The sequence below is a fragment of the Leptonotus elevatus genome, chromosome 12, assembly GCF_054856555.1.
Source record: "Leptonotus elevatus isolate MCC_2025b chromosome 12, RoL_Lele_1.0, whole genome shotgun sequence".
NCBI lineage: Eukaryota > Metazoa > Chordata > Actinopteri > Syngnathiformes > Syngnathidae > Leptonotus > Leptonotus elevatus.
This window is the reverse complement of record NC_141250.1, coordinates 8,184,835-8,199,174: the sequence shown is the minus strand read 5'-3', so window position 1 is coordinate 8,199,174 and position 14,340 is coordinate 8,184,835. Positions and strand designations below refer to the sequence as shown.

The window sequence follows — 14,340 nt, the reverse complement described above, 5'->3', positions numbered from 1 at the left end:
AGTGTTTTCAACAGGTTTGTGAATAATGATGAAAATTAGCTATATTCTAATGCAAATTGCTGGAAAACAGAAACAGATGAAAGAAGAGACTCTAATCTATGTTTTGGTAGGTTCCATGTCTTTATAGCATTAGAACAGAATATTCTGTGGGCCTTGCAAAATCAGTCAAAATCCAGTAAAACAGCCGGCATCAGGGGGTTGCTTCAGAAAAAATGTGGGGGAGTGAATGATTTTATAGAAATTAATTACTCGAAATGTGTGTTACCAATCGGGTTGACCACTGTGTGAAAGCACCAAAGTGTTTGAAGATCTCCAATGCTTTTGCTGGTGTTACCTGGTTGGATGGACTTGACGTGAGCCCCGCTAGAGTCCCACGCCGCATTAAAGCCGAAGTCTTGACTGCTGTTGGGCTTCTGATTGAGACTGATCCGCATCTCGCAGGAACTTTCCTGGAAAGCAGAACCAGACACGAGACACTGTCAAGATAAACAACAAAATAGGCTTAATGTATAGTACGTAATTATGGCAGGACCAAAGCCTCGGAGGAAACCAGACTTCTAGTCGGCATTCAAGCAATCCCCCATTCAATGAAATGTAAAATGACAAACTTCTCATAAATGGTCTACCAGTCATTTTGAAATTTCAAAACAGGACTGATTTTGACACCATCCAAAATCAGGGCAGTACAGGAATACCTTGCTGGGTTCTTTGGCTGGAACTTCCCTCTTGACCTCAACTGGGTGGGACGAGAAGCTTGATGTGGAAGTGACACTCTTCCACGTGTTCCCCTTTTGTGCATCGTCGTTGTCGTCATCATCCTCGCTGCTGTGGGCGGGGCTCAACTGCGACTGGGCCTCGTCTTCGGCGGTCATGAACTGACGATAGCGGCTCGGCACCGATTGATTCTTGGAAACTGCAACGTTGCCGTTGATGCGACTGTTGTAGTCGTTCAACTGTAAGACAAAGATGTGTGGACAAGTGCCTTTTACACCATTTAGTGAACACAATTTGTGACTAACAAGCAGTAGCACATTAACTACAGTGGCACCTAGAAGTTTTAATGTTCCAAAGGCTGTACAATTTGAAACAGTGGTTCTTAACTTTGTTGGAGGTAATGAACCCCACCAGTTATTGACCCAATCTTTCTTTATTGAAAAATAAATTATGATTTTTTTTTAATTTAAGACGTAGGTATAGGGTTTACTAGTGAAGAAAATGAACAGGAAGAGTAGCCTTTTCATCAAATCTGGAGCTCTTCACTTTGAATTCCAAAAGCGTTGTGTAAGCACTTTAAAACAACCACCGCTGTTTTCTTAAGATGGAACCCAGGGGCAGCAGATGCAACGAAAACTGCAGAGGCCCTAGAATTGAACCCTGTGGAACACCATACGTTCCATCATACACGTGAATTGCACATATTCGTCCGACCACTTTGGCAAGCACTTTGAGGGCCTTTAAGGTGGAAAAAATGCTATATAAATAAAGAACCATTTGTCAGAGTAAAGTGTAGTTTGAGTTAAAATTTTAACACTGACAATAGTGCAATGCACTCATAAGTGTTTAAACGCCAGAGTTGAGTGTAGTTTGGCCGAATTAAATGTTTAACACTGACACTAGTGTAGAGTACTTTCAACACTACTCAGTGTTTACCCGTGCAGGTTTTTAACACAATACAGTGTTGGAGTAACACTGGTTAAGTGTGAAAAAAGTAACACTTTGAAAAGTGTCAGAATAACACTCATTGGTGTGGACACATATAAACACATCTAGTGTTAGATTTAACACTGTCAGTCATAATCTAACACTGGTGATTTTGCTGTGTATGAAGGGATTACAACAATAAAGAAATTACACGATCCACCATCACAACAGCCACAAGTCGACTACTGAGCGCATATCATCACGAATCAGTGGAGGCGGATGTGTGTGTGTGGAACCCCTGAGACTGACTCACCGAACCCCTGGGGTTCGATCAAACCCAGGTTCAGAACCACAAATTTGAAGTAATCAATTGTGGTTGAATGTGTGGTACCACTGTATGTGCGTGAAAGGATCCTGGACTCACTGTGACGGTCCGGGTAAGCGAGCCTACGCGGGACGGCTGTGTCCCAAAAGGTCTCGGCGTGACGACAGACGATAGTCGCGCACTATCCGATCTCTGGTAGCTCCGAGGCAGAGAGGCGGAGATCCGAGAAAGCGCTTGAGTGCTGGCTTCTGTCTTGCTGGGCAGCTGTGGTTTGAACATGGAAGCGGAAGATGGTGGCTGCATCTTGACTGGGCTCTTTGGCTCAAACACTTTTTGTGAGACTTTCGGAGGTAGTGAGATCTTCTCTGTTTTGGTTGAACTTTCAAAAACGGAACTCCTGAACGAGGATGTGGTTTCGGAAGGTTTGGGTCTGTAGATTGAGCTGCGACTGGTGATCCCGCCATGATCATCTACGGCATCAACTTCCTGCTTCCTGGTCCTGAGCGGGACGTCTGGAGGCTTGTCCTCTTTCTGAGCTGGCTCAGAATAGCCCGAGGAGTGATAAGGAGTGTCAACAGTGTAGCTCCTGCTCATGCTGTCTCGGGTACGGGGTTTTGGTTTCTCAAATACGTCGCTGTCATTGTCAAAGCTGAGCGACCCGGTGCGGCTGGGTCGCCTCCCGTCCCTGTTGACCCACGGAACGATGAGAAGATAGTAAGTAACAAGTGCATTTCATGATGCTGCGGCCAGTGTGCACGGATCTCGTACCTGTCGTCTTGCATCTCCTTGTAGGTCTTGGACCTTCTGGTGCTACCACTGTACGTGATCTGCTCGACCTTCTCCCTCTCTTCTTTCTTTTTAACAATGTCAGAATTGACGCTCTTACGTCGGTTCTTCCATTTGCTCAAGTCCTGCAAAAAAAGAAGGCGAGTTCAAAAGATCCACCTTAGCAGACGTTGACGTTCAAGTGAGTGAACTGAACAATGTTCTATTTGTGTGTTTTAGGCTCCACCCGTCTGGCTCGCCACCCCAGCGGATTGGGGGCCGTGTGACCCATATGCTGCGTAAAGGCTTCATTATTCCACTATGCACCAATCAGACTGTATACACATACAGTACATTGTACACCGCTCCATCAGAAACAATACAGCAGCGGTTCTCAACCTTTTTTTTCCAGTGACATACCCCCTGTGAAATATTTTTTCAGCCAAGTACCCCCGAATCAGCGCAACGCATTTCTGATTGCTCAGATGAGAGAAAAACAAAAATCTATATATTTATATATATATTTATACAAATTAAAAAATTTAAAATCTACATATATAACCGAGTGCTGTGCCATCATTGTCTGATTTATTCAACTTTGGAACTCTATTTGCATTTGTGGTCTCTTGAACAATTTGGAAATAAAGAGTTAACTAACTAATAAATAAATAAAGATTTGTGCACATGCAAATTATTATCAACATAAATGTCATCTTTTGAGATTACAGTAAAGCTCTGTTCTCAAAAACGGGTCACAATACCACCCAGGTGTTAGCTAATTTTTAAATAAAGTTTTAAAGTGATTGACTGGTGATTCTAGGTGGCATATAACCATTTGGGTCAAACCATTATGGTATGGGGGAGATGCAGTTTTTTTATGACACTGAAATTGAATAGCCTACTACATATAAAATTCATTTTATGAACTTATATTTTTTAGAAATATTTACATATACTTTTTAAATATATTTTAAAATCTCACGAACCCCTTGGAGTCTCTTCACGTACCCCCAGGGGTACACATTCTCACATTTGAGAACCACTGCAATACAGGATGCAGATGACTGTATTTTTGTTTTTTGACCTACTATAGTATGAATTAAGTTGGATCACCTTATAAAGAATTGCAGGTTTTAATTCATATTTGAAATGAAGCTTTATAGAACAGTCACTTAGTAAACTTCATTTTACTCTAAACAGAGTCTATTTGGTCCCACTCAAAACAGAGTAACATTTACAAAAAAGTTACTCAAGGGTTGAAAAACAAATCCACAACTTGAGGTTGGGACAAACTATTCCCTGAGCCATGCAGGCTTCTACTGTGTGTTAGTATATCGCTCATGTCAGCTGAATTCTTCGTAACTCCAAGAGACGAAAACCGATGATTTTGGTCTCCTTTTGGATATAAGGTAACAGTAGAAGTGGCATAGCTCCGGGGGTAAAGTGACAGTCTCCCAAGCTGTGGCAGGTGAGCTCGTTTCTCAAGCGTTGTGTAACTTTTTTATTTATTTTTTATTTTTAATAAACTAGTAACATTCTGTCAAAATTTCCTCTTTGCAAATTTACTTAGAATTTGTTTTAGCAAAATCTTTATGGGATAGGCAAATTTTCCCGTACACACTAAAAATACTTTGAGTAAAAGAATATTTTACTCTCTTCCAAGTGTAAATTTTACTCTCTTTAGAGTGGGACCAAACACTCTATTTAGAGTAAAATGTACTCTACAGAAATACTTGGAAATAAGTAATACAAATGATAACTATTCATTAATCCATCTTTTATATCCCTTACTTATACCTTCCAGTACAGAAAGATGACTTTGAGGGAGCGCCCAACTACAATTGACAGTCAATCACCATCCGACACAAATAATTATAGGTGGTTATTCAAACTCAATTTATATATATTTTTTATTAATCACGGGAAGATCTAAAACCAGCAACAGGGAACCATCAAATAAAACTTTGACAGTTACAGTATTTCACCTCTTTGGAAAAACATGTTGTCTTATGATCTTTATATCTAATTTTAATGACACAGTCATTTCCATTATTTTATTTTATTAAATTTTTCGGGGAGGAGAACAAGTATAATGGGGTCTTGTTCACGAGATTAACAGGCGGTCCGCAGTGATGCAACGAGGGTGAAGCTCGGTCATCCGGGAGGGACTCAGAATCGAGCCACTGCTCATCCGCGTGGAGAAGAGCTAGTTGAGGTGGCTCAGGCATCTGGTTCGGATGCCTCCTGGACGCCTCCCTGGAGAGGTGTTCCGGCCATGTCCCACCAGCGGGAGTCCCCTGGGATGACCCAGGACATGCTGGTGAGTCTATGTCTCTCTGCTGGCCTTGGAGCTCCTTGGGATGCCGCCAGAGGAGCTCGTTGAAGTGGCTGGGGAGAGGGAAGCCTGGGCTTCCCTCCTAAAGCTGCTGCCCCCGCAGCCCGACCCCAGATAAGCGGTAGTAAACGGATGGTTGGATATTTTATTTTATTTAAAAAAAAAACGATTTTACACTGATTCGTCTAGTAAAGTATGGAGTCTTTAGATTACCCACAGGAAGTTCCCAAAAGAGGTCCTCTAAGTGAAGTCTCTTTTATGTAGTGCTGACATTTAAAAAATTGGTTAAGGTGTGCCCATTTTTCTGCCCAGCCTCTTTCTGTGTGTCAAACTCACATCCTGCCACCTATCGTCGCTCTGCTTGACCTTCTCGTGGTATTTCTCGACATCTTCATATTGAGACAGTCGTCTGACCAACACAGGTTCTTCAGCGATGTCGCTTGTTGATTTGCTCCTAGGAAAACAGAGTTAGGAAAATAAATCAGATCTAAAAGCAACAATAAGACAAAAGTTTGAATCGTAGCTCCAGTTAGAAGTGGATGCTCCGTTACAGATCTGTCTGACAAATATTATACTCCCATAGAACAACTGTTTGTTCATAAACATGTTAATGAAAATTAATAGAGTATTTGCATGGACAGAGAAACACTTGTTTTATTGTACATTTTTGTTACAGTGAATGTAATATAGTTCTATGGCAACATAATATTTTGACAGTTTGCATCCCAGAATTCCAAAAAACAACACACAACAATGTCAGCCATCCAGAAGGTTAACACGTTTGCCATGTGGCCACACGTTACACGTTAGATGACCACTCCGGGGCGCAATAAGCTCAGCTGGTTAGTAAACAGTCCCGGCCCACAATGCAAACACAAGCAAAATACTGTACACACGCACACACACACACACTCACCTGAAGAAGAAAAAAAGTCGAGAATTAGCGAGCTTAGACTTGTGGCCTATTGTTATATCGTGTAAATCTCTTGACAAGAGATTTTCAGGACCCTTTTGGGAGAGGCCAGCAGCGCCCACCACGGCTGCCACAATGTGTCAAGTGGTAAGCATTTAGCAGCGGCGGCGGCCGCAAAAGCGTGAAACGAGCGAAATGTGTCACATTCCTGGCAGCCCGTGTCAACTTACCCCTCGAAACTGTCTGATGCTTGCCGTTGTCTAGGAAACCAAAGAAGAAAGGGGGGAGTGACAGACAAGAGTGTCACATATTGTCACATGGGATCTTATGCCGTCCACTTGTGAGCATCTCAAAAGTTTTACCCCAGGTCGGATGTGTGTGTTTGTTTGCGCATGGATGATATAATTTCACTTTACAAGACACTCTCTGGAAACCTAACAAATAATGGTGAAGTACTGTACACCAACGCAGTGGGGCTTAAACAGCTGCTTTGTGTATGTGGAGATTGATGTTGTGGTTGCCACAGAGATCTCGCAAGTGGCAACCTCCGACGGCGCCATGAGGAATTTCCGAAAGCTTTCGCGACCGATCGCAAACACTTGAGTGTGCTAAGTGAGTTTCAGGACTCGCACGGAAGGTGCATTCCATGCAACACAAGAGAAAAATATTCAATATATGCCTTTTATTTATGTTTATAAGGTCCAGTATTTTCTTTTTACATCCACAAGCAATCTGATGAGAAAACCCTCCAAAAGTGCATTCAAATATATTTCATCACACAGTGGCTGGGTGCATTTACTCAACTGCAGAGAGGTACAGGCATATAGGGGCAAGGTATTTATTTGATAAAATGGAATTTCATAATATAGTATTTTCACATATAGGAGCCTGGGGTATTTATTTGCTCAACTACAAACAGTGTCTGTTAGGGGTAAGGCATCTATTAGGGGAGGCTTTTATTTGCATATTTCAAAACGTTTACATAAAGGCTAGAGTTGTGTATTTACTCATTTGCAGTGAGTACCAGGCATCTTCTGTAGTAAGGGTTAGTTTATTACAATTAGGGGTGTCATAATTAATCGCATGACTTCATTAGTTAACTCACGCTTAATCGCAAATTTTATATCTGTTCTAAATATACCATTTAAAAAAAATCCCTAATTTTTCATACTCTTGTTAACATAAAAGTGTGTGTGTGTGTGTGTGTGTGGGGGGGGGTTAAACTAAAAGAAATATGGCCGGATCTTTTAGTCATTTATATAATAATGTCATAACAATTCATAAAATTTAGTTAAAATTAAAAAGATGTACTGTACTGTAAAAAATAAGTGTGACATTGATTTGTGTTGAGATCATTTTTCATTTGTAAGACGTTGGTGACAGCTCGGTGCATGTTTCTTTTCATATTAAAAGCCATCTTATCTTTAACATGAAGCAACTTGTGAAATTCTGCACCTTTTTAAAATTGTAAAATACAACTTGACCCCAGTCTCCACAAGAATATTAAATTTATTACTGCTAAATTTTGACGTGGACGTGTCTGCTGCGTTGTGACTGGAATTTCCTCAGTAGCCTACAGGCTTTCCAAGTAAGGGGGCGGTCAAAAAAAATATATATATATAATAAAAAGTGGCATTAAAGGAACTTTAAATTAGCTCAAAATTAACACGCAAATTTTGACACTGGTCGGCTCGGTGGCTGACTGGTTAGCACGTCCGCCTCCCAGTGCTGAGGGCGTGTGATTGAGTCTGGGCTTCGGCTTTCCTGGGTGGAGTTTGCATGTTCTCCCCGTGCTTGTGTGGGTTTGCTCCGGGTACTCCGGTTTCCTCCCCCATTCCAAAGACATGCATGGCAGGTTAATTGAACACTCCCCATTGTCAGTAGGTGTGATTGTGAGTGTGGGTGGTGTTGGCTGGCAACCAGTTCAGGGTGTACCCCGCCTACTGCACAACGGCAGCTTGGATGAGCTCCAGCACCCACGTGACCCTTGTGAGGATTAGTGGTTAAGAAAATGGATGGATAGGTGGATAATTTTGTCACCGCTAAATATAATAAATATTATATTGCCATAAATATTTGTATTTATTTGCGAAACAAAATAAAAAAAATGGAATTGATATATTATCATCACATTAAAGCCTCTGTCTATATATTTTTTAAAAATTGGCAAACCTCCATTTTATAGATGCCCTGTCTGCACTGCAAGGCAGTGTCACTTTTGTCTCAACATTTTAAGGGACACTGTTTTGTTTACATTAACTGTACTATGGACATCATCGTAACGCATATACGGTCTGTGGGCCAGAACCGGTCTGTCAGGTTGTCTAGTCTGGCCTGTGGGGACACAACACAACGGCATTTTTCATTAACTGTTGTTGCTAATTTCATCCATTGGAGGGCGCACTGACCACCACTGATATGGCAACGATATGACATTATGAAATTTGGCTATTACTCAGGGAAGATTTTGTACTCGTTTTTCTAAAGGATTACTCTGGGGTAAGATTATAGTAAGTAGGAATATTTTCAGAATGTATACTTATAATTATTTGCACCAAAAAACAAGAAACATTTTGACCTGCTGTTATTTATGGCTTATTAGGCCACGGACATACTGGTCAAGCCCACTTGAGATCAAATTTGGGTGAAAGTGGCCCCTAAATTCAAATGAATTTGACACCACTGTCTCAACAGATGCCACATCTACTATGCCAAGTGTTGTGGTAAACAAAAACAACACGTAGTGGTAACAGTCATGGAACGAAGGCCACTATTTGAGAAAGAACGGTGTTCATAAAATTTGTTCACAAAACACACTTCAAAAAATAACCCTAACCATAATAACATGCAGCGGCTCTACATTGTAGCATCAAAATATATCCATTAGCCAATCAATAGGATATTGTACGAAATTATCTGATTTGAAAAAAACCTCTGACCTAAAGCAACAACAAACAGTAAACACATGACATTTCCCAGTAGTTTTGCAGCAAATGCAGCAGACCTCAACAAAACTGTCAAAAACAAAACCCCAGCCAATTGACACGTGAACTATTTCAAGCTAAATATGTAAATGCAATGCGCTCCTACAACTTAAGAGTGGTTAGCATCTCCACCATGAGCCTCTTCTTGTATCTCAGCTGACTAGCTTCCCTGATGGACTGCCACCTCTGTAGGTCACCCTCACTACAAGAAGTTGGCACAGAGGGGTTCGCCTGATTGGCTGGTACTTGGTTGTGCGGTGCAGTAAGCTTTCGGATCAGCATGTCATCCGTTTCGGGACACGGCTCCTTTCGGACACGACTGGATTCGTTTGCCGATGATTCCTGGGTGAGCGGGCACGGCGGGCACAGGAGCCTGTTCTTGAGTTCAGGAGGGAGGTCCCAGGGCTCAGGGATGGCCATTGGGGAGAAGTTGTCAGGGGCGCCTGACAGGGGACGTTGTTGCTGCTGGATTTTCTCTCTACGTTGGATCACGTCATCCTGCTCGATGTCGGGAAATTCGTCCTCACCCTCCTTATGAAGCTGCGTCACGATATTGATCTGTTCCTCCGATGTGCAAAGGCGGCGCTTTGCAGATAGCGGGGTCTTCACTGCGGCAAGCTCGCTGTTTGACTGGAAGGCGAGGGTCCGCCTCGCAAACATGTCATCATTCTCCAAATCAGGGACTATGCTCTCATAATCGATAGGATCCGGGGGCTCCCGGGGGTCTTGACGTCCTAACAGGGGCCACTGCTGACATTTGACCAGTCTGGGACCAGAGGTGGGGTCCACTGGGGCAAACACCAGAGGCGGGGTCTCTAATAGGGTGGTCTTGGGTGGGTGTGCTGAGCTGTGAGCGTGCATAGGAGGACTGCAGAAGGAGGGGCAGGTGTAAAAGAAAAGGACAGAAAGCTGATGAGTGCATGCACGTGAACTGGACTAAAGATAAAGAAAAGGAGGGACAAAGGACAAAGGTAGTTGGACGGCCCTCAATCAGTTCAGGTTCAGGGTAGACCAGGGGTGGGCACACTTTTGTGGTCACGGTTTCTAAAGGGACAAATGAGCCGGCTTGCTTGTATGAGATTAAAAAGTAGAATTTTAAAGCAAATAAGGATAAACTGGTAATAAAATAATTCATTGTATTTAATTTGATAATTTAATTATAATTCCGCATCCAGTTACTTAAAAAAAGAAATACTGTAAAATTGTAATGAACTAATTTTGGGTTTAAAAAAAAGCTAAATTAATACAGCTAACCCTATTGAGGATAAATGGAGGTGTGTGTGGAAATATTACAGGATTCTTGATCATGTAAATACTCGGTGTGCATACTTTGAGTACAATTTATTGCAGTTTGACTGCATGTGGTGAGGAATGACACGTCCAAAAACATTTGTCCATATTGTGCACTCTAAAAAGACAATTGTTGAACCAATTTAAGATTACAAATTGAATTGTTGACCAACTTAAAAAAATTGCTTCAATTAATAACGTTCGATTGAATTAAATTAATCCAAAGTGAATATATTAAATTGAATTAATTATGAATTAATTAAACTTAATATATTCATTTTGGATTAACTTAATTACATCTTGTGTTACCAATTGAAGCTATTTTTTAAGTGGGTTCAACAATTCTCATTTTAATTTAAGTGATAAAAGTGTTGTGGTGGGAAAATTGCTCTTCCCGAGTCAGCCAATTGGCAAAATTTGTGTATAAGATGACAAATGATATCGATGTAGAATGTCAGGATATTCTAGTCTAGAACATCTTGACGTGGTGCAACTGTATGGACCTTTTCCCCCCAGCGAGGGTGCTATGAGCCGTGGAGGGGTGAGGGGTGGAGGTGCCTGAGGGAAGCGAAGCAACGGCGTCAGGCTCGGAATCGTCCGACGAGGAACCCGACTTCTCATGGCTGAGGCCGAGAGTGGAAGCAAAGTCAAGGAAGGGGGAGGTACAGAAGATGCGGGACAGCGACAGGGAGAAACAAAGTTAGTGGAGAAAAAAATGAAGTGGAAATGCAAAGAATCATGCACAAATTTTGAGGAAAATGACATGCCTCGAAGAAAAGGGAGGAGAGTTTAGCAAGCGTGAAGAAAATGGACACTTTGTTTGGTACACTTGCACAATCCAATGTGATCCAATACAAGGGCTGTATCACACATTCTACCTTGGATGTTAATGGTCATCCAAATTAGAAAATTATAATAAAATGTCCATGAAAGTGCCAAAAATATCACAGAATTCAATTTTTAAAAAAGGCATAAAAGAAAACATTCAAAAAGTAACTATAACATGTCCAAAAACAAAAGAAAGGCAGAAAATTACCATAAATGTCTTTGGAATTGCCAAAAAAGTCAAAAAATTTGTACCAAAAAAGGCAGAAAATGTTCATAAAGTAACTATAAAATGTCCAAAAACAAAAAGGAAAAAAATCCAGGAAATTACCATAAAATGTCCACAAAATTGCCAAAAAGTCAAAAAATGTATATAAAAGGCTAAAAAAAACATGTGTCCATAAAATTTCCCAAAATTTTCCTAAATTTTAAGTAAGTATTAAATTTTACTACAAAATCAGATTTTTTTTTCTAAAAACCAAAGGTGAAAGGTAGAGGAAAATGAATCTCAAAGTATTGGATGCTGCATATTTTTGGGTTACGGTGCAGCTCAAATTAGCTCTTGGGCACTCAGTATAGTAGATTAACACTAACACACGGTTTTGTTCATCACAATGTTGAAATGTTTTGTGGCTCCAGACAGATTTTTCGTTATTTATTTGGCCTAAAATGTCTCTTTTGACAATAAAGGCTGCTGACCCCTGGATTAGCAACAGAGTTCAATTGGGGTCTACAGCTAACTTTATAATTTACAATTGTGATGTATTTGTAAAGGCAGACATTTGAATACAGCTCTTGTATTAGATCCCATTGAATGTTGGAGGTGTACCTGCCCAAGTGTCTTATGTTTCTTCTGACTAGGGCCTGGTTTACTAAAGGCTTGTGCATGTGTTTGAAAATGGGTGCCAACATGTCTGCGCACGCAAACAGCTGTGAAAGCTGATCGACTAACCGGCCGCAACCACCATTGGGTCTGCCAAACGCACTCAATTTAATTTTCTTTATGGCATGACTGAGAGGCAAGTGCAAACCAGCACGTAAAGCTATTCAGCAATGCAATTTTGAAGCTTTTGAATGATTTAAGAACCGACACAGGTAGTTACAACAAGGTATCATGCCACCTTACCTATGAAAAAAATATTTTGAACTAGCTTTTATGTGGGTACGAGCTGCGCCAAATCAATGTATTTTTGAAAGTTCAACAATATATTTGTCTTCCCATAACACTTCCAATTCCATCACTTAAAACTTCCTTTTATGCTTGCAGTGCTCTCCCAAATTTTGATGAAAACTGCTACCTCAAGCGCAAAACCGTCTTTTAAGTACTGCGTCATCTGATAGAGCAATTTTAGTAAATCAGGCCCTAAGTCCATGTGGATTCCTGTGCTCCACACACACCTGAACCCTTGCATCTTCCTGTACCACGGTCTCCTCTGAGAGCCCAACTTGATCTTCTGGATGTGAACGTCCTTCCACAACTTGGGCAAGAACTTGTGGTATGAGGCATCGCCCGCCACCAAGGGTCTGGCTCCCACCTTGCGGATGTAGAGGTCGTCTTGCACAGGGTCAGCATAGCCCACCTCGTCGTCCTCGTCCTCGGAGTTGGCGTATAGTTCACTGAAAATGCTGTCAGTTGACACCGGGGGGCGGCGCTCGGCCCTTTGTTCCTCACCGTCGCCGCTGCTTCGAGAGACACGGTGCAATCGCGCGTGTGAAAGCAGTTGGTTTGTTAGGCAATCACTGCACACCAAAAGTAGACGGAGGGGCGGAATGATCCTCATAAGCTCAACACAAGCTTGAAACCAAAATTCTGTCAGAAGTGCACAAAAATAATCAGGCAGGGCAAATGAAGTTGTGCAGCTGCAACTCAATCCGGCTCAAAACAGGAAACCAAAAACCCAGAAAACAGCGCTGTTAGCATGAGCACAGCCAAATATTTCAGCCGATGTTACGACGAACAAACTGAATGCATAATGGCAGCGTCCATATTTGCGCTCTCGCCACAGCAAACACAGTCGCACAACTGCTTCTCTGACCTGCGAGCAACACTGGGGCTCACAGTCACCCATGGCCATGACCCCCCAGACGCCCTACCCAAAACCGACAGGTTGGCGGGTACGGAGAAGTTGGCAGGGGGTGCCGGCGAGGGGCTGTGGAAGCGTCGGCTGGCCAGGTCATCCATGACGACATCGGGGGCCGGACGGTCTGAGTCAGAGTCGCTGCCGCTTTCGTACTCAAAGGCCCACTGTTGGTGAGCACTGGGGGATTTGGGACTTTTGTCAGGGGGCGGCCTGGCGTCACTGAGGGCGCCGTTCCAGGAAATGGGAAGGAAACACAACACCGGTACCAACATGGACCATTGGACCACATACAAATATCAGCAGCATTGGAAGAAAGCGAGTTACAATGTAAAATTTCATGGACTGTGTTTGGAATCATTCACTCATTTCCTACTCCCTAATCAGTATATAGGGAGATTTTTTCCTTCTTTTTTTTGCATGGTGGACAATATACTTCACTCATCAGTTAATAAAAAAATAATTTTCAAACACTACACAAGCGCCATTAATTACATCATTGATGTCGCAAAAATAACAACCTAGCGTATTAATGCTAATTGGACAGCCTTCCGTTAAAAAACTAGATAGACCAAATAAGATTTAACAACAAGACTCAAAATAAGTGGTTTCACATCGTAGTTTGTGAGTCCAAATTTGCTCGATTTCTTCAATGAGTTAGAAGCACATCACCTATGCTATACACTGGTCGTCAGAGGCCGAGGCAAGCTTGGTGCTACTTGCGTGATACCAGCTAGCTAGCAATGAGCTTTGGCAAGCTGCTCGTGCGACTAAACACGTTGTGGAGTCACTCCTATGTCAATAATCATCGCCTCTATGTGGCAAAAAAGATACACTTCTGACAAGAATCGTTTTCAACAAGGGATGATGAGGAAAGATGGAGAAGCCATGCTAATTGCTAAGCTAACCTAAGGTTGACATTATAGTGCAACACCGGAATTAAGTGCTTGGCTGATCAAGTACACTTTTCACAGAAGTCTCAAACCGCATTTAAACCGATAGTATGCAACTCTGAACAGCAAAATGTTGAATTTTGAGATCTGAGCAACAAATGTTCTCAAAATTACAGTTGATCTTATCTTCATTTTTCTTAGCTAAAATACAAGACATACAGAACTAGTAAGCATAAACTGAAATATGCATTTGTTTGAAATTGCCACACTGAATATGTTTCTAGACGAGAT

General features: G+C 41.8%; 1 protein-coding gene across 9 annotated transcripts in view; it reads right to left on the bottom strand.

Annotated features, from left to right (window-relative positions):
* The window catches only part of lmo7a (LIM domain 7a), a 68,797-nt gene that overhangs the window by 13,034 nt on the left and 41,423 nt on the right, over positions 1–14,340 (bottom strand). For 4 of the 9 annotated variants that reach the window (XM_086090900.1, XM_086090891.1, XM_086090895.1 and 1 more), the window contains exons 10-15: positions 6,210–6,239; positions 5,403–5,520; positions 2,735–2,877; positions 2,066–2,651; positions 696–953; positions 335–449 (exon numbers count right to left, since the gene is read on the bottom strand). In XM_086090900.1, coding sequence (XP_085947026.1) covers positions 335–449; positions 696–953; positions 2,066–2,651; positions 2,735–2,877; positions 5,403–5,520; positions 6,210–6,239 — 1,250 coding nt within the window. Of the gene's footprint in view, positions 1–334; positions 450–695; positions 954–2,065; positions 2,652–2,734; positions 2,878–5,402; positions 5,521–6,209; positions 6,240–6,260; positions 9,832–10,756; positions 10,877–12,476; positions 12,819–13,114; positions 13,379–14,340 lie in introns of those variants that run through there. The other 5 variants (XM_086090892.1, XM_086090896.1, XM_086090897.1 and 2 more) reach the window with 5 other exon arrangements.